At 44.0% G+C, this 21,714-nt stretch overlaps 1 protein-coding gene across 1 annotated transcript in view; it reads left to right on the top strand.

The window, feature by feature from the left end:
• Syt9 (synaptotagmin 9) overlaps window positions 1–21,714 on the top strand; it is a 169,128-nt gene that overhangs the window by 114,218 nt on the left and 33,196 nt on the right. The window contains exons 4-6 of the mRNA XM_041667247.1: window positions 2,458–2,578; window positions 4,328–4,499; window positions 6,511–6,640. Coding sequence (XP_041523181.1) covers window positions 2,458–2,578; window positions 4,328–4,499; window positions 6,511–6,640 — 423 coding nt within the window. The remainder of the gene's footprint in view (window positions 1–2,457; window positions 2,579–4,327; window positions 4,500–6,510; window positions 6,641–21,714) is intronic.

The raw sequence follows: 21,714 nt of genomic DNA, 5'->3' as shown, positions 1-21,714 counted from the left end.
GTCTTTGAATATTCAAATTTTACCTATTAATACTTAATTTTCTGTGTTGTCCAAGAGTGTCAATATATACACATGAATGCAGGTACCAGTAGCCTTAGCTTAGTTCCTCTGGGGCAGAAGTCACAGGTGGTTGAGCCTCCTGATGTGGCTGCTGGGAACTGAACTCAGGCCCTCTAAAGAGGAGTCTGCACTCTTACCCAATGAACCATCACTTCAGCATCATTTTATTTTTATTTAATTATTTTATAAAGAAATTACTTCTATATGTAAAACTTTAAAAATTGTTTGAAGGATTTCTTTTGATTTTGTTTTTGAGTCATGATCTCATGTAGCCCACTCTGCCTTTCAACTTTGATGTTGCCAAGGAAAACCTTGACCTCCTGATCCTCTTGCCTCTACTTCCCAAGTGCTATGAGTGTCCACTACCCCTGGTTTATTTGTTGCATGCTAGACAAGAACTGTACCAACTGAGTCATACCCCCCCACACACACATTTCTTTTTGAATCACTTGAGGGTCAAGAACATTCATCTTGATGATTATTTGTTAACTTATGTGTTTTAAAGATACACTTAGGGATTTTAGTCTTAGAATTTTGTTGTGTATTTTTCCTTTAAACTCAAGTGTATACAGTCTTATAGTAGAAATATTTATGAATGGAACTCATAGTAAGGAGGAAAAACACATACTTAGTACATAGTACAGAATGAATCTGACACTTCATGTTTAACTATGTTCCTCAAGGACCAGAAGTAGAATGAGCATATTTCACATCTTTCAGAGTGGGGTACACTTTGTGAATCCCCAAGAAATTGATGCTGAAAGAATTGACTATGGTACCTTCATGGGCATGATTTTGGCCAATTTCAAATTGGGATTCTCTGGGCAAAATGAGGTAGGACAAGAGAGCAAGTGCTGTGGAAAGGAAGACTAGAAATCAAGGACACAGGAGTGGACTTGAGTATAAAAAGCAAAGAGAGGGTTAGGCCTCCTGCAGAAGTAAACACAGCATCACACAGCAACAAGAACCTGCCAGGTGTGAAGCCTCACTCCTGTGCAATGCCCCCTAGCTTTTCCCCACAGGGAAAGATCTGGCCACCAGGGCTCCTGAGGTCAAGGTTTCAGAAACCAGGACTGCTTGGGGTGCAAGGTGAGGTGATTTTGTTTGCATGAGCCAGGCAATGCTAGACGCAAACCAATTCATCTGCCTTAGCTACCAAACAGATCCTTTACCTCCTCCTCTCTGTGGAAGCAGTCAAGCCAGGTTGTTGGCAAGGTGACCTTCCAAAGCTGAATCTGTGCTTCCAAAAATAGAAGCATCCTCCAAGAATCCAGAAGGGGAGGGGAGGCTGTGGCTGTTGAGGCCAGAACTCAGTCCCCAGAGCACTGTCAGTATGAAACCGTATTAATTAGACACAGGCACCCAGATCCATAACCTCAGGTGTCTCACAGAAATTGAAACTAAATGAACTGGCTTTTTTTCCTCTTGCTAGTTACACTCTCCTGGGATTTAGAAGAGGGTGGAGGGTGGGAAAAGATTCCTATATTCTGACCTATTTGGCTCGGCTGTACAGTGCCCAAGGAGACGTCTTCCACAGGATCCCAGTAGAGGGAATGGACCTCATTCAGACACACTGAAAACAGGATGAGGCCAAGTGAGACCTTGAGAAGCAGACATCAGGGCTCCCTAAAGTCTGGGTTTTGAACTTTTCTCCCTGCATGGCCATTGTGCAGGACGAGGTTTGTGTCCCAGTGTGTCTAATTATGTGGGAACTGAGGTCAGAGGTCATCACTACCATACTCAAGCAATATCCTTGTCCAGAGTTGATGAGGAGCTAGAGGATTCCATGATCTGATGGAACCACATGTTACTGATCTGCAGAGGTTGTTTGCAATACTAAGGGTGCAAATGGCAGTGTAGAGTGTGGAAGAGACTGACCGGGTTATCCGGAGGGTGGGGGGTGGGATACTGTGGCTCATTTGACCTCTCTGTGTAGATGGGCAAGCATATGGGCCACAGTGAAGCCCTGCTGGAAAGATCACAGGAAAATGAGTGGGGTTACAGGCCGAATGTCTGAGTTCTGCTAGGGTGAAGCCCTGTTAGGCTTCTCTTTGCATGGCTTGGTGCTGAGAGCTCTCTCTGGATTGCAGCAGCCATGTGAATAGGGCGACGTGGGGGGCACTCTGAGAATGCTGTGCTCTGGACTATGGGAACCTGTGTGAGGCTGGACATGTGAGCTGGGTGTGTGGCGGCTTCCTACAGACAGGGTCTTCAGCTCTGCCGTCTTAAATATGAGTTGTGCTATCCCAGCAGAGGGGTGGAGTTTGTGTGTGACATTAGGACCTCAGAGCTGACCAAGAGGAGCAGAGAGTGGCCTTTCTGACCTGCCTGCTGCTGAGCCTCCTGCACATGGGCTGAGGACGGTTTCTAATGCATCGCTCTGTGCTTTCTGAACAGGACAATGTGGATCTGGGAGAGCTTATGTTCTCACTCTGCTATCTTCCAACGGCTGGCAGGCTGACCATCACCGTGATCAAAGCAAGGAACTTAAAGGCAATGGACATAACAGGAGCATCAGGTGGGACTTTCTTCACTTCCTCATCTAGCTCTCATTCAGTACACTATGATGTTGCTATTATGGTACCTTGGGTCTGGAACCAAGTTGCCAGGTTTAACCACATTCCTGCCACCTCTAAGTGCTGTGTGACCTTGGACCAGTCACCTAGCCACTCTAGGCTTCAAATTCCCATCTGTAAAGTGAGAGTAAGATTTGCCCCTGTTGAGTTGTTGTATGATGAACCGTGTTAATATATATAAGATGTGGTATATTAAGATGCTACATCATGTGAGCTGAATCTTGAGTCTTTTACTAACCGCATTTGGGACTCAACCCACAGTTTGCATATTCTGAGGTGGTCTACCAAGTTAGGCCTTTTCTCAGACTTCACTATCTTGGGCTCATTGAAAACTGGAGACAATTCTGACTACTTATAAAAGTGAACTATAGCTTGGAATTTCTTTTCAGTGAACCAGGCATGTGCCTTTAAATTGTGAGCCCTGACTCAAGATGTCTCAATGTGCAGCTCACGCTGGGCATATTCATACCAGTCTTGGCCAAGTGGTCACTAAGGCACAGACCACTGCTACACAGACTGGCTGGACTCAAAGAGCCTAAAATGTGTGTATTCATTTGTTGTTGCTGGGGTGTGTGTGTGTGTGTGTGTGTGTGTGTGTGTGTATGCATGTACATATAAAGAGCAGAGGTCAATCTCTTATATCACTCCCAAGGAGTTATTTCCCCCCTAGTCCATCCCTACTCTCCAGCTCAAACGGGATTTCTGTATCTCTCTGCCTAATCACATGCTACCCCGAGAACTCACCCCTTCCAGAAGGTACTTTAAGCCAGAGGAGCTATATCATTTTTTTTTCCTTTCCTAGAAACAGCCTAGAGTATAGAACATAAACTATAACAACACCTTAGAGTAAATGTCATCCTTGACTTTGGTTTTTAAGAAAGGTTCTCTCATTGAGACCTGGGCTCACTGGTTAGATCATGACTGGGCAGCAAACACCAAGGATTCTCTTGTCTCCACTTCCCTTACACTGGAATTACAAGTGCATGCTACCCACCATGCCCAGATGTGTAAATGGAAGACAGTATGTTACTCAAGTCTTAGACTTGCATGGCAAGGTTGTTACTGACTGGTTTTACTCCAAGATGTTGACACGTTCTATGTTCTATCCTCCAAGCTGTTTGTGTCAGCCTGCTCACCTGTCACTCTGCCATGGTCATTCTATGAGCAGTCTTCTGTCTTCTCTTACTGATTAGTGAATAGCGACTCCCTTTGCAAACAGACTTGCAGGAGCTCCCAGTACGTAAGGCCATCCACCCTTAAAGACTGCCCCATAAAGCTCATAAAGCTAGACTCATTCTCCTTCTTAGAGGCCCATTCTTTAAGCAAAGATCTCCATGGGTAGCCCAGAGTTGGGGCGCTGAGTCCTGTCTCCCACTCCTGGGAAATATCTGTTTCTCTTTTCCTTTCACAGGCAGGCGGGTCCTGAATTCTGGTTGGAATATTTTATAATTTGGCAACAGATGTTTTCACCCTATTTTTAAATTTCATGAATTTTGAGGAGACAGTGTCCTGTGTTTTTTCTTGACAGAATAACTTAATTATTCTAAGTAGTTGCTACCCACATCACAAATCACATGAATTAAAATCCCCCAATCTAGTCTCCAGACAGAGGAAGAAAGTTTTCCCTTTTGGTCATGCATGCCCAGCATCTGCATTTGTCCTCACAGTGCCCTGTTCTCATGCCTGTGCAGATCCATACGTGAAAGTCTCACTGATGTGTGACGGCCGGCGACTGAAGAAAAGGAAAACATCGACCAAGAGGAACACGCTTAATCCCGTTTACAATGAAGCCATAGTCTTTGATGTCCCTCCTGAAAGCATCGATCAGATTCACTTGTCCATAGCTGTCATGGACTATGACCGGTGAGATGCCAGGAGCTCTCTCTCTCCCTCCCTCCCTCCCTCCCCCAACCCTGTGTGTGTGTGTGCCCGTGCGTGCACACACAATCTCTGGGCAGAAAGAGCAAATTAGGGAGCAGCCGTTATGCGAGGTGGGGTTCCAGGACACAGTGACCACAGGGACAGCATGTAGAGGACAGGCTGACAGGGAGTCACACTGTCCACACCATGCTGTCCTCCCACTACAGTACTTCCAACATCTTCGCCCCTCACTCCCCGTTTCTTATCTTTCTTCTTTTCCACCCTGCCATGTCCCACTTCTTTCCATTCCCCTTTCTGCTTACGTCTTAATATCTCTGTGTGTCAAACTGTGGTCCCATAAGTCTTGTTTTCCATTGAGCAGCCTGACTCCTTTAGTGGAAAGCTTCTATCCAAAACACAAAATGATTACTTTAGCCGCGCCACCAATGTTTCTAAATATATAACTTCAGTCTTTTTTTTCCCTCCTTGCACTGTGTTTAATAAAGATCATTTCCATCCACTTAAGTCTGAAAGCAAACACAGAAATGTTCTCTTGAAAATGCTAGGATCAGTATAGATGACAGGGTACATTAAAATGTATAAGATGCTAGACTTTTTAATTAATACAGCACAGAAAAGATATTTATAGCCTGCATTGTAGCCAATTGTGTATTTAAAGGATAGATTTGAAAAACAGACATTTTAATATGCAAAGGAAGTACCAACAGGGAATTATACATGTTAAACCAGTCATTAGACTGAAATGCAAAGTCTCTTTTTAATTAGAAACCTCCCACGTGGTCTGGGCACAATTATAAAAGAAAAAAATCAGTCTGGCTTCTAATATAATCTCACAAATATTGCTTGTAGCTAAAAATTTTTCCATCTACCTCTGAAATGTTAGCACAGCGGCATCAGTGATCTCAGTGCTTTTCCAGTAGATCCTACAAGAAACATGCCTTGTCTTGGGACACAGTTGCCCATGAGTACAACAGCCCATGCTGGGCATAGATCTTGTCCTGTCTTCTCTGGACACACACAACACCATAGTGCCAGGTCCCAGGAGGGGATGCTGCCCACCAGCTTGGAAGCTAGGCTGGTATTTCCCAAGCTATTGCCAAGGTTCCTGCATCAACAAATCTGATTATGTGATTTCTGCCTTAATTTAATTATCAGTAAACTCATAAATCTGGCCTGGAAAAATCCACGGCAGTTTCCACAGGGTCTCTGCATGCATTTGATTTTAATGAGCATAGACTTAAATATCCCAAACAATCCTTATCTCTTCTCCTTCTCCCCACACGAACAGAATAGAAGCCACTCTTCTTTGTTGGGAGGACAAAGAGATTATCCCAAGAGTCGAAAAATGGGCCACATACTTTCAATTTTTTCAAGGGACTATTTTTTATTTTTTTACTAAGGAAAAAGTAAAATGACAAAAAGCAAGACCTGCTCACAAAAAGCTTCAAACTGTTAGCCCTAAGTTAAAGGAGCTGGGTGTCTTCCACAGTTGAGAACTCAAGTTGGCTCAAAGAACCAAAGCCAAGAGTAGAAAAAAAGAAAAATGTGGAGAAGATGACAGTGGTGGTCCCTAATGAAGGAAGGAGCAAGAAGACCCTCCCCTCTGTGCTCCTCGCTGCATCTTTGGTTGCCTCTTATGGAAACTGGAGTGGGAGTTACATCATTCTCCTTCCTAAGGGCTTCCTTTCCATTCGGTGTCTCTGGAAGCCAGCTTAGCCTCCAGCCCCAGAAGTGATATCATTACCACACATCAGGGAGTTCTTTGGACAAAGGTTCTCAGAACCAAATGAACCCATGTCAGTGTGGGGAAAGTTGGATACAGTCTTGAACCCTAGGTTTATCTGCTGTTCAGCCTAGACTGAAGTTTTAAATTAGAGAATTTAAAAAAAAAAATAGCCCACTACTTTTGAATTTCTTCCACTCATTTGAGTTGTTGCTTTTACTTCTGCATACCAAAATTTTAAGAAAAAACTATTGTGGCCCATTTTCACAGTGTAGGTCATAATGAGGTCATCGGCGTGTGTCAAGTAGGCAACGAAGCTGAGCGGCTGGGCAGAGAGCACTGGAGTGAGATGCTATCATATCCTCGGAAGCCTATTGCACACTGGCACTCTCTGATGGAGGTAAGACCTACCCAAACAAGCTCCACTCTGTGGATTGCATGCTTTGCTGCCGAAGTGTAAAGCTGTTGACAGCATAAATGTGCCAGGCTCTTTTGTCACTAGCACAGTCCCTGGTGACATTTCCCAGCACTGTTGGAACTTGCATGAAATCTGAAACACAATTAATAAAAACTCAGTGAGAGAAATCAGCATTCAACCTAAAGACTCAAAAAGCAAAGCAGCCAACCACTGGTTCTTACCTTGGCGGCAGTCCGAAATGGTGATCCTGCCTCCAAGAATTGCAGAATGAGATTGTGTCTGAGAGCTGTCTCCTCCCGTTTTATAATCCTCCCTAGGACTGGGATTAAAGTCATGCACCACTGGGATTAAAGACATGTACCGCCGATTTCTTTGGCAAACTAGTGTGGCTGCTGGAATTCAAGGTGTATATCATTGTTTCCTGGCCTGTAAGGCTGACCAATGTAGCTATTTTACTATCCCAATCACCAGGCAAGCTTTATTTATTAAAATACATTTGAAATGCCACTACATTTCTCCTTTTGCCTAAAATAGAAAGAAGGCTATATCTAATATAAGAAAACTGTATACAATAAGTGCAATAACTGTGTACGATGTATACAGGCAATAAATATATCAACAATGTTCATTTTCATTTGACAAATTCAGAGAAAATACTCCATATCTATCCTATCTTGGTGAGTCTAAAGTCTTGTACCTAATTTACTTTCTATCATAACTTCCTTTCTGCATCAGGTAAACAAGGAAATCTATAACTATCTAGTCTTCAAATCCCTCAAAGACCCAAGAAGGAAATAATATTAACTGAGTAAGCAGGAAGTGCAAGCAAACGACTTCCAAAAAAATGTCAATGACAGATACAGCTAGCTGCCTGGACAATCACCCAAAGTTCCTCTGCAAGATTGGGGCATGCATCTTCGGCCTACAGGCCTAGCATATCCAACCAGCCTTTTTTTTTACTCTCAGATCTTCAGGCAAGCTTTATTTATTAATACAATTGAAATGCCACTACAGAAACCTGAGGTTCAGTATAATCTTCCCACCAGCCTAGGGTGTTTGGGTCAAGGATCATCCCTCATTTTTATTGTCTTTTTAAAATTGATTTTTAGTGAGTTCTTCATTTTTCTCTGCTCCCCTTCCTTCCTATCCCGTCCCCTTCAACCCTCTCCCAAGGTCACCATGCTCCAAATTTATTCAGGAGATCTTGACTTTTTCTACTTCCCATGTAGATTAGATGCATGTATGTCTCTCTTAGGGTCTTCATTGTTGTCTAGGTTCTCTGGGATTGTGATTTGTGTGCTGTCTTTCTTTGCTTTATGTTTAAAAGTTACTTATGACTGAGTACATGTTATAATTGTCTTTCTGGGTCTGGGTTACCTCACTCAAAATGATGTTTTCTAGCTCTATCCATTTGCCTACAAAATTCAAGATGTTGTTATTTTTTCTGCTGTGTAGTACTCCATTGTGTAAATATGCATTTTCCTTATCCATTCTTCAGTTGAAGGGCATTTAGGTTGTTTCCAGGTTTTGGCTATGGCAAACAATGCTGCTATGAACATAGTTGAGCATATGTCCTTGTGACACAATTGAGCATCCTCTGGATATATACCCAAAAGTGGTATTGCTGGGTCTTGAGGAAAGTTGTTTCCTAATTTTCTGAGAAATCACCACACTGACATCCAAAGGGGTTGTACCAGCTTGCATTCCCACCAGCAATGCAGAAGTGTTCCCTTTACCCCACAACCTCTTTTGCATAAGTTGTCATCAGTGTTTTTTATCTTGGCCATTCTTTTTTTAAAATTTATTTATTTATTAAAGATTTCTGCCTCCTCCCCACCACCGCCTCCCATTTCCCTCCTCCTCTCCCGGTCAAATCCCCCTCCCTCGTCAGCCCAAAGAGCAATCAGGTTTCCCTGCCCTGTGGGAAGTCCAAGGACCACCCACCTCCATCCAGGTTTAGTATGGTGAGCATCCAAACTACCTAGGCTTGATCTTGGCCATTCTTACAGGTGTAAGATGGAATCTCAGAGTTGTTTTGATTTGCATTTCTCTGATGACTAAGGATGTTGAGCATTTCCTTAAGTGTCTTTCAGCTATTTTAGATTCCTCTGTTGAGAGTTCTCTGTTTAGGTCTGTACTCCATTTTTTTTTTTTTTGGATTTTTATTGTCTTTTAAAAGGACCAGGATTTAAAACCGGACTTGCTGAACATAGTGGACAATGAGGTCTACTGAGAACTCAAGAACAATGGCAATGGGTTTTTGATCCTACTGCACGTACTGGCTTTGGGGGAGCCTAGGCAGTTTGGATGCTTACCTTACTAAACCTAGATGGAGGTGGGCGGTCCTTGGACTTCCCACAGGTCAGGGAACCCTGATTGCTCTTCGAGCTGATGAGGGAGGGGGACTTGATGGGGAAGGGGGAGGGAAATGGGAGGCGGTGGTGGGGAGGAGGCAGAAATCCTTAATAAATAAATAAATTTTTAAAAAAAATAATTTAAAAAAAAAGGGCCAGGATTTTCTGACTCCATGCTACAGCTTTGGACTGACTTTTGGAGTGCATCTGCATGAGACAGAAAGGGAATCCTCAGATTTAGGACTATCTCTGTGAGTCTTCTATTGGTTGACATCGGGTTCAGGTTTATTTAATAAAAATAACAAAGAACAAAACAGCAATGTGTAGAAAGGATACGTCTCTCTTCCTTACATATACCAAGTCCAAAGGAAGACAGTGTAGGGGCAGCACCATGGTCAACAGACTCCTAGACTTCTCTGATCTTTCTTGTTAACTGCCCCAGAAATTACCTCATTATGCAATGTGGCTGCTAAATTCAAAAACATTTTGTCTTTCATGTCACAAAAATATGGACCAAGGCAAGGGTCGAAAGAACACACAGTTCCTCTTACCGGATTCTCTTTGAGATCTCCGAAGACATTGCTTCTCGTGTGCGATTTAGTCACAGGGCTTTGGACATGTCCAATTTCAGAGGAGCATAATAAATGTATTCTTTTTATTATGTGCCTATCTAAGAAGTTGGGCTTTATTTTCCATAAAAGAGAAAATGCATACTGGCCACCATCCTGCCACTTTTCCCTCACCCACTTCCTTCCCTGTCCCTTTTCATTTCCTCTTCTGCTTATCCTTCTTTATTGACAAAGTTATTTGGGCGTTCTCCTAAACGGAATTGTGAGCATTTCTGAGGATTCCATGCCATGTAGACACGTGAAACACACACATGAGCGAGAGGCCACTTCCTTCTTAGCTCTTACAGACACTGCCACACAGAAGTGTCTTTTGAAAACTAAATTTATTTACTCATTGGCTTATTGGCGGTGCCCATGCAAAGGCATGTGTGTAAAAACCAGAGCCCAGCTATGGGGAGTTGCTTTGTTTCTTCCACCAAGTGTGTCCTACAGATGGAGCTCAGGTCGTCAAACTTGGAACCAAGAACCTTAGCCCACTTGCCATCGCACTGGCCCAAGAGAGGAGATGAATGTGAGTCATGAAAGTGCATAGCCATAAGCTTTGTCCTTCATAGAAAGAGCAGAGCACGTAAGAGAGGTGCTCCTTGAGCTTGCAGGAGACTAGAGCTGCTGGGAATGGGAGCACCAGGAAACAGGCAGAGGCCACTGGCCAAGGGCGTGTGGGTTCCAGGCAGAGAATTTTCCTCTGTTCTCCCAGTGTAGGCAGCTTCTCCCCACATACACACCCTGAGAGGTCTCTCTGCCCTTGACAGTCACATGAATGTGATGGAGTAAACTCACGGGCGACCTGCGAGGAAGAGGGGCTCCAGCCCAGGCCTGCAAACAAGGGCCGCCGCCTCTGCTCCAGCCCAGGCCTACAAACAAGGGCCGCCGCCTCTGCTCCAGCCCAGGCCTGCAGCCTCTGCTCCAGCCCAGGCCTGCAAACAAGGGCCGCCGCCTCTGCAGGAATGCTGCATGAAAGAGACTCCAAGCATCACAGGGAATAGTTATATGCCGTGATAGACTAGGATCCCCTGATTTTCAGGTTCCTGAGTATATCTCTGCCCCTGGGCCACAGAAGCTAAACCTCTCTTTTCCGGCATCAAAATTAATCCCTAAGGGAGACCTCAAGACCTGTGAGCCGCTTGAGAAAGAGCCAGGGGACCTATGCCTCATTTCCTCAGCTCCTGGTGGAATTCTCAGAGGAACCCATATACGGACTTAGTAAATTGCCCAGGGATAACTGGTAAGTGTCAGTGAGAACCGCTGTAGTCTACTTCTTGTACCCTTGGAAGTCACTTCTGACTTAAATTCTTCTTTGCAGTCAGAAATGTCAAAGCTCTGTGACAGAGATTGGGAGAGGAATAAGGTCCACAGGGGATGAGAGATGAGTCCTGACCCAAGCAGGACTTTCTCGGTGGCCTTGGCAGACAGTAACCCTTGGTGGGGTGTGGCATGTCAGGTGTGGGAGAGGAGGCACCACAGAGCTGCCCTCCACTTCAGAGGGAAGAAGGCTGTGCAACTCACGTCCCCGGGAGGAGCTCCGTAAACCCTTAGCTCTCAGCGTTTTGCAAGCCTGTATTCGACGGTTATGTAACTGAGAAATAAGCATCTTGAGGGTTAAAGTAATGAAAGCTGGGAGTCATTTCTACAGTGGCTGGAATTACTTCAGCAAACACAATGGTCGTTTCTCAATGGTTGCAGCGGAACTAAGGAAATGAAATGCCTATGTCCCCAATATGAAAGGCAAGTAAGGCTGCTCATTCCCTGTGGTCTCCTGCCTGTCTTTGAAGTCATGTCTTGAACTCTGTGATCCATCTCCAGAGGGGCAATGCTGCCTTCCCTTTTAAAAATAAACATGTAGCTGGCAAAATTAGGGCAATGGTACCAGATGAGATTAAAGAAGGTGGAAGATGAACTGTTCTCTGTCAGCCACCGTCATAGGGCAGGTCACAGGCGTCACAGGGCAGGTCTGGGAAGGATGTGTGCTGGACTTAGATGGACCTAGATTCACACTGCTGTGCAGCCATGTGCTGGTCAGTTGTTCTTCACCTTTGGTTTTTCTTATCTATAAAATTGCCGTAACTTCCTATCTGTAAAAATCATTGTAAATATTCAAGTTTTGAAGGGGTGGGAGAATTGAGGTGGGATTCACATAGCCAAGGCTTGCTTTGAGCTTGTTACACAGTCAAGGATGACCTTGAGCTACTAATCCCCTTGTACATCATAGGTGCTAAGAATATAGGTGCACACCACCAAAACCATTTTACACAGTGCTGGGGATCGAACCTAGGTATGTTCATTTCTGAGCAAGCACTCTAGACACTGAGCTATATCCCCAGCACAGGTCAAGTTAATCTGTGAGAAATGCAGCTCCATGGCTGGCACCTGGCCAGTGCTTAGTAAAGTTCTCATTATTGTGTGTCGTATTCTGGTGGGATACTGTGTGCTCTCATAAGACTCTATAACATAAGGAAATATCACCCATGATATTTTTCTTAGTGACAGCTAGGAGCACCAGTGAGCATCATCCCAGGTCGGAAGAGTGGCTCACTCAATACTTGACTGGACATGGATTACAGATTTTTTTGTTTTGCTTTTATTTCAAGACATGGTTTTTCTGTGTATCCCTGGTAGACCTGGAATCCACTCTATTTACCAGGTTAGCCTCAAACTCAGAGACCCACCTGCCTGTGCCTCCCAGATGCTGGGACTGAAGACATGTACCACTACTACCTGGTTCAGGTGTATAGATTTAAGGTCTGCTTCCTTTCTCCTTTAACTCTGCTGTAAAGATAACCTGCTATTATGCTCTCCTAAACCAAGACCTGCTTAATCCTAGGCTTCTTAGTGTGTGTGTGTGTACATGTATGTATGGACCACAGGGTAGAGTGAATAAGAGTGAGCATATGTTGGGATTTCGTGTGTAAGAGGTTGGCCTGACAGAAACTCCATGCTGCTAGGAACCAAGGGACTAGGTTAGAAATGAACCCCGATAACCGCAGAGACCTGGCTGTCTACTCACCGCTGTATCCAACATACCCTGACATTGCCAGGGCAGGTAGCAGATGGAGTCTTCAAAACCAATGAGTTCAAAAATCTGTTATACTCTCCCTGGGCCTCGGCATGGCTTCACTGCACACCCAAAGGTCAGCCAGTACCTCTCCCCCTCCTCTTCACAATGTCATCAGCTTAGAAAGCTGTGTAAGCTCCCCAGAGCAGTTTTCCCGGTACTTAGAGGTAAGAATGTCCCTTCCATGGGACTGCAGGAGATGACAGAATGCTAAGGGCTCCCTTATCATAGCATCTTCCTCTCTGTATCCATGGTAACACGGTGATGATCAGGTCATGTCTTCACCCCTTCTCACCCTCCTGACAGTCAGGTTCACCTGCATCCAGAGCTTCAGGAGGTTAAAAGGGAAAAGTTCCATGTTTGCACGGCTTCCCTGTGAAGTGCTACATAATATCTGGATTAAGACTTGGAATTATAGGAAACCAGATGCCATTTGGTTAAATTATGTTTTACTTTTCTGAAATGATAAAGAGAGATAACCTAATCAGAATATATTGTGAAGGTTTTATACTGATTCATAGGATGCAATAATAACACCATTTATATTATTGTGATATGTTGAAATACGGACCGGCGGGCTGTGTCCCGCCACCCTGCTAGCTTTAGCTTATGCCCTGAAATAATTACACGGAAACTGTATTCTTTTAAACACCGCTTGGCCCATTTCTATCTAGCCTCTTCTAGGCTAGCTCTCGCACCTGGACTAGCCCATTTCTAATAATCTGCTGTAGCCCACGAGCTGGCTTACCAGGAATGATCTTAACCTGTGTCTGTCTGGAGTGGGAGAATCATGGCGACTCCTGACTCAGCTTCTTTCTCCCAGCCTTCTGTTCTGTTTACTCCTCCCACTTATGTTTTAACCTATGAGGGCCAAGCAGTTTCTTTATTGCTTAACCAATGAAATCAACAGATTGATATATGACACTCCCCCATCAGTGATACATGTATTTATATAATTATAATATATTAATAATCCTATACTAGGGTGGTCAGTGTGAATCCGTCTTTCTCTCCCAATTCTTTGCCTTTGTACAGACAAGTTCATCAGTCCAGAAAGTTTTTACTCCAGCATGGCTGACTGCTGAGATCACCTGATTAAGCCTGCTACACCCTTTCCTCAGGACAGTGTTATAGTGAGGGCTTCTTGAAGTGAGTAGAGTCCTCTTTGTCTTCCTTAGATTCAGTGAGGCTATATAGAGCTTTGAAGGACCCAAAGTCTGGCCTTAAACTGCATCCGTGTCCCCCTTTAAAGCATTTCTAGATAGCTTCTATCTAGTGTTCAACAAAACCCACGTGGAGTCTTCAGTCCACATATTCTCAGGGAAAACATCTCATTTCTCAGACTGGGTTAAAGAAATATAGCCCACTCCATCAACAGTGCAGGGAGTGTAGTTCTTGAGAAAGGTATTGACAAGTCAGGGACACTCAATAGAGTCACCATGCTGCTTCCCAAAGATGCAGGAGACTTAAATACCCTGGGAAAGTTGCTATTCATGACAGAGCCAGGCAATAGGATCACTTTTCAAGGAAGGATGTGAATGGAAAGGACACGTGGAGATGGGGGAACCTGGGTGCAATCACAGGCCTATACAGACCATCTTCCCCCTTGTTCCGGTAGCTCATGGTAATCCAGGGGCCATGTTTGCACTTAGTTCCTCATTCAGTCCATCTGAACATAGGGTTTCAAACTTAGGTAAACTGGAATCGCTTCTCCCTGCTCCCAGGCTTTCTCGTCTGGGATTGGCATGGCTTCACTGCTAATCTAGGAGAAATGAAGCTCCACAGCTGGTGTCTGACCAGCACTCAGGGAAATTCTTATGATTAATGTGTGACCTACATCCTGATGGGTCCCTCTGTGTCCTCATGGGACTCTGCTAAAGATCCTCAAGAAACTCCCCTTCTGACATAGCATGATTCTTCCCTACCTAAGAATTATGTACCAGATGCCATGGTGTCACCTGAACATGTAACGGAGATATCTGGAGATTAGTAGGGTTTCTTTCCCTCAAGGAGGCCCAGCTCTAAGACTTTTTCTATGAATGATTGTTTACTGTTATCTGCCTTCGTTTTGCACTAATTCAGTGCAGGGGACATGATTCATAGACAAGGAAAAGCGAAGATAGTGAGTTATGTCTAATGAGTGAGGAAAATAATTGAGGTGTGTAGTGGTGGCAACTGGGTTGCCTTCGTGCTGAAACTGCAGAACCTTCATTCAGTGGACTCCAGAGTAGAAACAGCCAGGTGGCAACGTTCCTGAGAGTGAATCTGTAGCAGGCGTTTAAAGGAGCTGGATCTGAAGTGCTCACTCAAAGCTTTGATTACTTCTCCGTTTAGAAGAAGTACATGAACAAAGATCATTTCCTCCATCCTTCCCATTTATCAGCTGGTCACCATGGCTTTGCATTTTGAGAACAATGAAGATAATATTCAGTACAACTGAGAGTTCTTAGTAAAGCATGAGGCTCCCCTTATTATGGCTGTCTGGGTCCTAGTACTTGGTACTTGCTTTCTTAAGAGAAGTATGTAATCCCAGCTCTCGGGAGGCAGAGGCAGGTGTATCTCTGTGAGTTCAAGGCCAGCCTGTTCTACAAGAACTAGTTCCAGGATAGGCCCAAAGCTACAGAGAAATCCTGCCTTGAAAAACAAACAAACAAACAAAAAACAAAAAAAAAAAAAGGAAGGAGAAGAACAGTAACACAGAAAGAGACACCCTAGAGGTCAGTAGTAGTACCCTGAGAATTACTGGAAAATAGCAAGGACATTGTCTCTTGAGTTGTTTTTTCTCACAAGGAAAACATTCCAGTTCCAATTTTGTACAAAGGCATGACTTGATGCAACATCTGTGGAGATACAGAAGAGGGGAAAAAAAGGGGGGGGGATGTTTTTAGACAGTAGGAAAGACCTGCTTTTGAAATTTCTTTTTTTCTTTATTTCTTTTGTTTATTTTTTTAAGTTGTTGAAAAAAAAATTTCCACCTCCTCCCCATTTCCCATTTCCCTCCCCCTCCTCCCACACATTGACCCTCCTCCCACTCCCCCTCTCCCCCTCCCTCCACTCCCCTCTCCCTCTTCCCTTCCCCTCCACTCCATTCCCCCTCCCTCTCGAGAATGAAGAGCAGTCCTGATTCCCTGCCCTGCGGGAAGTCCAAGGTCCTCCCACTTCTATCCAGGTCCAGGAGGGTGAGCATCCAAACAGGCTAGGCTCCCACAAAGCCAGTTCATGTATTAGGAACGAAACCTAGTGCCATTGTCCTTGGCTTCTCATCAGCCTTCATTGTTCGTCATGTTCAGAAAGTTCGGTTTCATCCCATGCTTATTCAGTCCCAGTCCCTCTGGCCTTGGTGAGCTCCCAATAGATCAGTCCCACTGTCACAGTGGGTGGGTGCACCCCTCATGGTCCTGACTTCCTTGCTCATGTTCTCCCTCGTTCTGCTCCTTATTTGGATCTTAAGAGCTCAGTCCGGTGCTCCTGTTTGGGTCTCTATCTCGATCCATCGCCAGATGAAGGTTCTAAGATGATATGCAAGATGAAGAAAGTGTGAAATATATACATATTAGAGTATTACTCAGCGGTAAAAAACAATGACTTCGTGAATTTTGCATGCAAATGGATGGAAATAGAAAACACTATCCTGAGTGAGGTATTCCAGACCCAAAAAGATGAACATGGGATGTACTCACCCATAATTGGTTTCTAGCCATAAATAAAGGACATTGAGCATATAATTTGTGATCCTAGAGAAGCTAAAAAGAAGGTGAACCCAAAGAAAAACATATAGTCATCTGCCTGGATATGGGAAGTAGACAAGATTGCCGGGCAAAAACTGGGAACTTGGGGGTGAGGTGGCATGGGGCTAAGGGGAATTGGGATAAGAAACGTGAGAAGGGGAATGGGATGGTTGGGATAAAGGAAGGGTGGACGCGGGAGCAGAGAAATATATATCCTAATTAAGGGAGCCACCTTAGGGTTAGCAAGAGACTTGACTCTAGAGGGGCTCGCAGGTGTCCAGGGAGATGTCCCCAGATAGTACCTTGGGCAACTGAGGAGAGGGAACCTGAAATGACCCTATCTTATAGCCATACTGATGAATATCTTGCACATCATCTTGAAATTTCTTGAACTAAAAAAATAAACTTTTTTGTTAATTTTTTTAACTTATTTATTTATTAAAGATTTCTGTCTCTTCCCCACCACCTCCTCCCATTTCCCTCCCCCTCCCCCAATCATGTCCCCCTCCCTTGTCAGCCCAAAGAGCAATCAGGGTTCCCTGCCCTGTGGGAAGTCCAAGGACCACCCACCTCCATCCAGGTCTAGTAAGGTGAGCATCCAAACTGCCTAGGCTCCCACAAAGCCAAACACCAATGATAGCCTTTGCTGGAGAAGTTGTGGAGAAAGGGGTACACTCATCCATTGCTGGTGGGAATGCAAACTTGTGCAACCACTTTGGAAAGCAGTGTGGCGGTTTCTCAGGAAATTCGGGATCAACCTACCCCTGGACCCAGCAATACCACTCTTGAGAATATACCCAAGAGAGGCCTCATCATACAACAAAAGTATATGCTCTACTATGTTCATAGCAGCATTGTTTGTAATAAACTGTTTTTTAATGGTAGGATATAGTGTAGCAGTGTACAGGAGCACTTGGGGAGCTTTTGTACCTAGACCGAGTGCAGTGAATACAAAATGGTACTTTGTGGTTGGGATCTCAGAGCGGTAACTCACATGTTAGAACCTGTGCTAGTGGGTGTTACGTGGTCAGAATACAGTTTGGATGAGTGGGTACAGTTAATGTTAGGGAAGCACTGTGTTTCCATCTGGTGGAAGAGTGTGATCAGCCAAGCCAAGACAACTGAGACTTTCACAGGCAGCTCTGACTTCTTCTATGGAACTATTTGTTTGGAAGGAGAGGATGTTGAGTATTTTCTCATTTTCAGAGAAGACACAAAATCAGAAACATTCTCAAAGGTCTGTAAAGATGTGGTTCACACAAAACACAAGAGCCCTCAAAATAAACAGTACAGATGTAAAAGGTGACGACCTTCTGATGGAAGCTGGCACTGCTGCTGAGGAGAAAGTTAACTGTGCCTCTACAGCCCTCTTTTTCACAAATGGCCTTGCTGTGGCCCCTTCTGCCCACGGGGTTATGATCTAACAGTTACTCTACAGAAGGTGGATGTCAATAAGCTTGCACTTCCACAATGCCCAGCTCCAGAACAGCATTCAGAAGGCACTCGCTGACACATAGGGTTGATGGCTTCTTTCTTCACAGACGAAGTTAATCAGTGATTTATGACATTCCTGAAAGTACCACTCGCAGATGCCAACCTGGTGGTCCCTTGCCTGGGATAGGAGCCAAAGGCAAAAGTGGAGCACCTGACACAGGTCATTCCAAGAGGCCACTGTTCCTAGAAAGGAGGCTTCCAGGAGATGACCCTGTCAAATGCTTCTTCCCACAGGCCTCCAGGATCACTGGCTGATAGGATAGAGTTAAATTTCTTGTTTCCACCAGTAATGGAAGAGCCTGATTTCTTGATGTCCTAGTTTGGGTTTTTATTGTTGTGAATAGAAACAATGATCATGGCAACTTTTATAAGAAAACATTTAACTGAGGTGGCTTTCTACAATCCAGTCCATTATCATCATGGCAGGGAGTGTGTTGTTGTGCAGGCAGGTGTGGTGCTGGAGCTGAGAGTCCTACATGTTGCAGGCAACAGGAAGTCGACTGACAGTCACGCCCAAGGGAAGCTTGACAAATGAGACCTCAAAGCCCACCCTCACAGTGACACACTGCCTCCACCAGGGCCACACCTCCCAATAGTGCCACTCCCTTTGGGGACCAATTTTTAAAACAACCACAATGGTTATTCCAAAATCTGACAAAATGTGCGAGAGAAATGGCACAGGTAGTGTTGGTTACCCTGAGACCCATTTTTCTGTCTTGTTACTGGTGTGTGCCTAGTCCTAACAAAACTGTTGGCACGTGGTACACCCTCTGCAAGCTTTCCTAATGAAGTAATCATTGATGTACACGTAACAGCTTGCATTTGACACCAACATGGCTAAAAGTAAGACATCCCACTCTCAGGAAACACATGAATGTTGTTTCCAGTTAAGGAAAAACCTGTTCTCCTTTTGTTTCTGAGTGATACTTTTCACAGGGGATTCAATTCATACATGGAGCTGAAGGGCATATGGGAAGTTCTCCGTTTAGGATTGCTCCCTGTGTTGAGAAACGCAATTTCTTAGCTCAGTCGTGTGCCCACTTTTCTCCATCCTCTTCCCCATATTTCAGTTGATTTAGAATGAAAGGGAAAGCTGAGCAGGCAAGATAACTTAGCTGGGAAAGACACTTGCTTCAAACTTGATGACCTATGTTTAACTCCCAGGACACAACCCTCAGAAGGAGAGAATGAAACTCTTGTAACTTGTCTTCTCACATCCACAAGCGTGCTGTGGTACATGTATACTCCCTATTCACTTAACACACAAATGCACAGACATGCATACACACACATACACACAATAAATGTAATTAAAAGTTGAAAATTATTCAGCATTTATTATTAGTACCTTTAGTAACTTTCTATCTTGCTCGTGTCACTTGATTTTGAAATAAATTCCTGCTCTGTGTTGAAAGTCGGCCATCGGGAATGGTAGAATAACACCTTCCACGCATTTTAGGTACAATTTGGGACATGATATATGATAACATTTACAACTGAAAAATCTTAAAGGAGAGTTTCCTCAAAACCAAGTAAAACTTCACAGATTGTCACCATAAAGCAATCTGAAGTTTCATTGCCTGCTGTGCAGTGGTGCATCCCTTGCCGACTGCCCAAAACAAGCATTCTATATGACACAGGAAACATCAAAGTAGCTTTGCTCCGTGTGGCTGAGGATCTGAATGTCACCTGCTTACATACTTTAATATTGACAAATAAATGTTCAGATTGATAGTTGACTAGAGAAAGGTCATAAAACCAATCAAGCTAGTAAATGCCATCCAAAAATATTAAGACTGACTACAAATTGTACTATGTAAACATTCAGGATTTTTCTTCCTGTTATTTATGCTTAATGAAGTCTCTGCAGGGGACATGGAAATTTGCATCCAAAGAAACCCACATCTGTTTGTATTTTTCTCTGGGCCTTATCTACATTTTATCTCTGCGATGGACTAAATGTTTGTTTTTGCAAAAAAGAAAGAAAAAGAAAAAAAGAGGAAGAAAGTAATCTTGTTAAAATCAGATCTCCAATTCGGTATTGCTAAAAAGGTAGGGGATAATAAGTGAGTGGTCTCTGCCCCCATGGGTAGAACTAGGGCCTTACAATAGAAGTCTATCACATAAGGACACAGCAAGACGGTTGTGGCCTTTGAAGGCTTAGAGCTAACCCTCCCAAGACACCAAAGCACTGCATCCTTGATCTTGAACTTGATAGACTCCAGACTATGAGTGGTAAATTTCTGCAGCTTAGAGATGATCTAGTCTAAGGTACTTTGAAGCCAAGAAGACCAAGGAACCCTCCGTATTATTTGTGTCCACAGTCACATTAAGAAACAAGAATGACTTGGGCTAGGAAACAACTCCTTGCTAAGAGAAAGTTGACCCTGCATAGAGGATCCTGGCCTATCAGGCTGGGTCACCCTGGATGTAGAATTGGACTGTATTAGAGTGCTTCTCACTTTACTACACAAGGTGCAGGAATGAGTTGACCATCAAGGCCCAAAAGCATGAAGTATAGCATAGGAGAGCAGCCCTCTCTTTCCACCTTGACCCTGCAGGGCAAAATGACCTGAGTTTCTAGTAGAGGTCATAGAATTTAATCTCTCAACTGTATTTTAAATTTTGCATTCAAAGGAGTTACAGAATATTCACTTCCAAGATTAGAGCCAATGGCTCTTACGTTGTTACTATTTACAAACAGTGTGGCACTTGTTAGTTTTCAAGTATTAGGACCCACATATGTGACTGCAGTCTTACCTAGATAGAAATCTCATCAAGAATGAGAAAGAAATCACAACTGAGTGAAACCCTATACTCTCGGTGTAACAAAGGAAAATTAGACACATAGACATCAATTCTCCATTTGAGTATGGCAGAATCTATGTCCTTACCCATGGCATACCGCCACATCAGCTCCAGCTTTTCTTCTAACACAGCAGTGGGTATAAAAGAGTTAATAGCAATGACCTTGGGAAAGCCTGTCCTTGTTACAGGAAAATCACTTTTAGCTCCAGTTGCTGCTGTCAGAGGAGCAGCTTGAAATGTAAGAACGGGAATAATAGGGAAGAAAGGACTTTTGAATCACAGGGGAGTATTTGAGGACTACTCAGTTCAGAAGATAGTCCTCTTACTGCTTTCAGCCAATAATTCTCTCAAGCCCCAAAGCACAGACATAGAGCCTCCCCATCATCACAGATTGTGTCTTAACTCATGGGTGCCCAGGACACTGCCCTGTTAAGTATAAAGCTCCATCAGTATCAGAAACTGAGCACAATCAATGTAAAATAAATAGAAATAATGGTGCTGAGCTCTAAACACAGCGCTAAAGGAGGAAAGTCATCAACAGCTATGGCATTGGCCTTCCAGGCAAGAAATGCTCAGTGGTGCAATAGTGGCAACTCTGTGATATGGGTAACCAACTGCTTTCTGATTGGAACCAAGGCAGCTCCACCAGTTAAGATCCTGTGCTAAGGACATCATAGGCCCTAGTGATGAAGCTACAGCCATTGTTCTGTTACATGATTATGATGTGCTTTTGTAGAAGTAAAACACTAAGAAAATACAGAGTGGTAGAACCATAAGTTACACAAATGAGCCCTCCATTAGATAAGGTAATGTGAAAGCAAACCACTGAACAAAGATCTGGACCAGAGTCCAGGCTGCACTCAGTCCCATCCTAGGAGGAATGAGCAGCTGAGCACTGAGCTCCCTGTAACACTAACCCCTCCATGCTCAGAGAACAACGTATGCCCTCTTTTGGGTGGGAGGGTTATGTGACTAATGGGATTCATTTGCT

Source organism: Microtus oregoni, unplaced genomic scaffold, assembly GCF_018167655.1.
Source record: "Microtus oregoni isolate MIOR12 unplaced genomic scaffold, Mior012 000016F_ref0000370, whole genome shotgun sequence".
Taxonomy (NCBI): domain Eukaryota; kingdom Metazoa; phylum Chordata; class Mammalia; order Rodentia; family Cricetidae; genus Microtus; species Microtus oregoni.
Note: the sequence above shows the minus strand (reverse complement) of the source record. Positions and strands in the feature narration are given on the sequence as shown.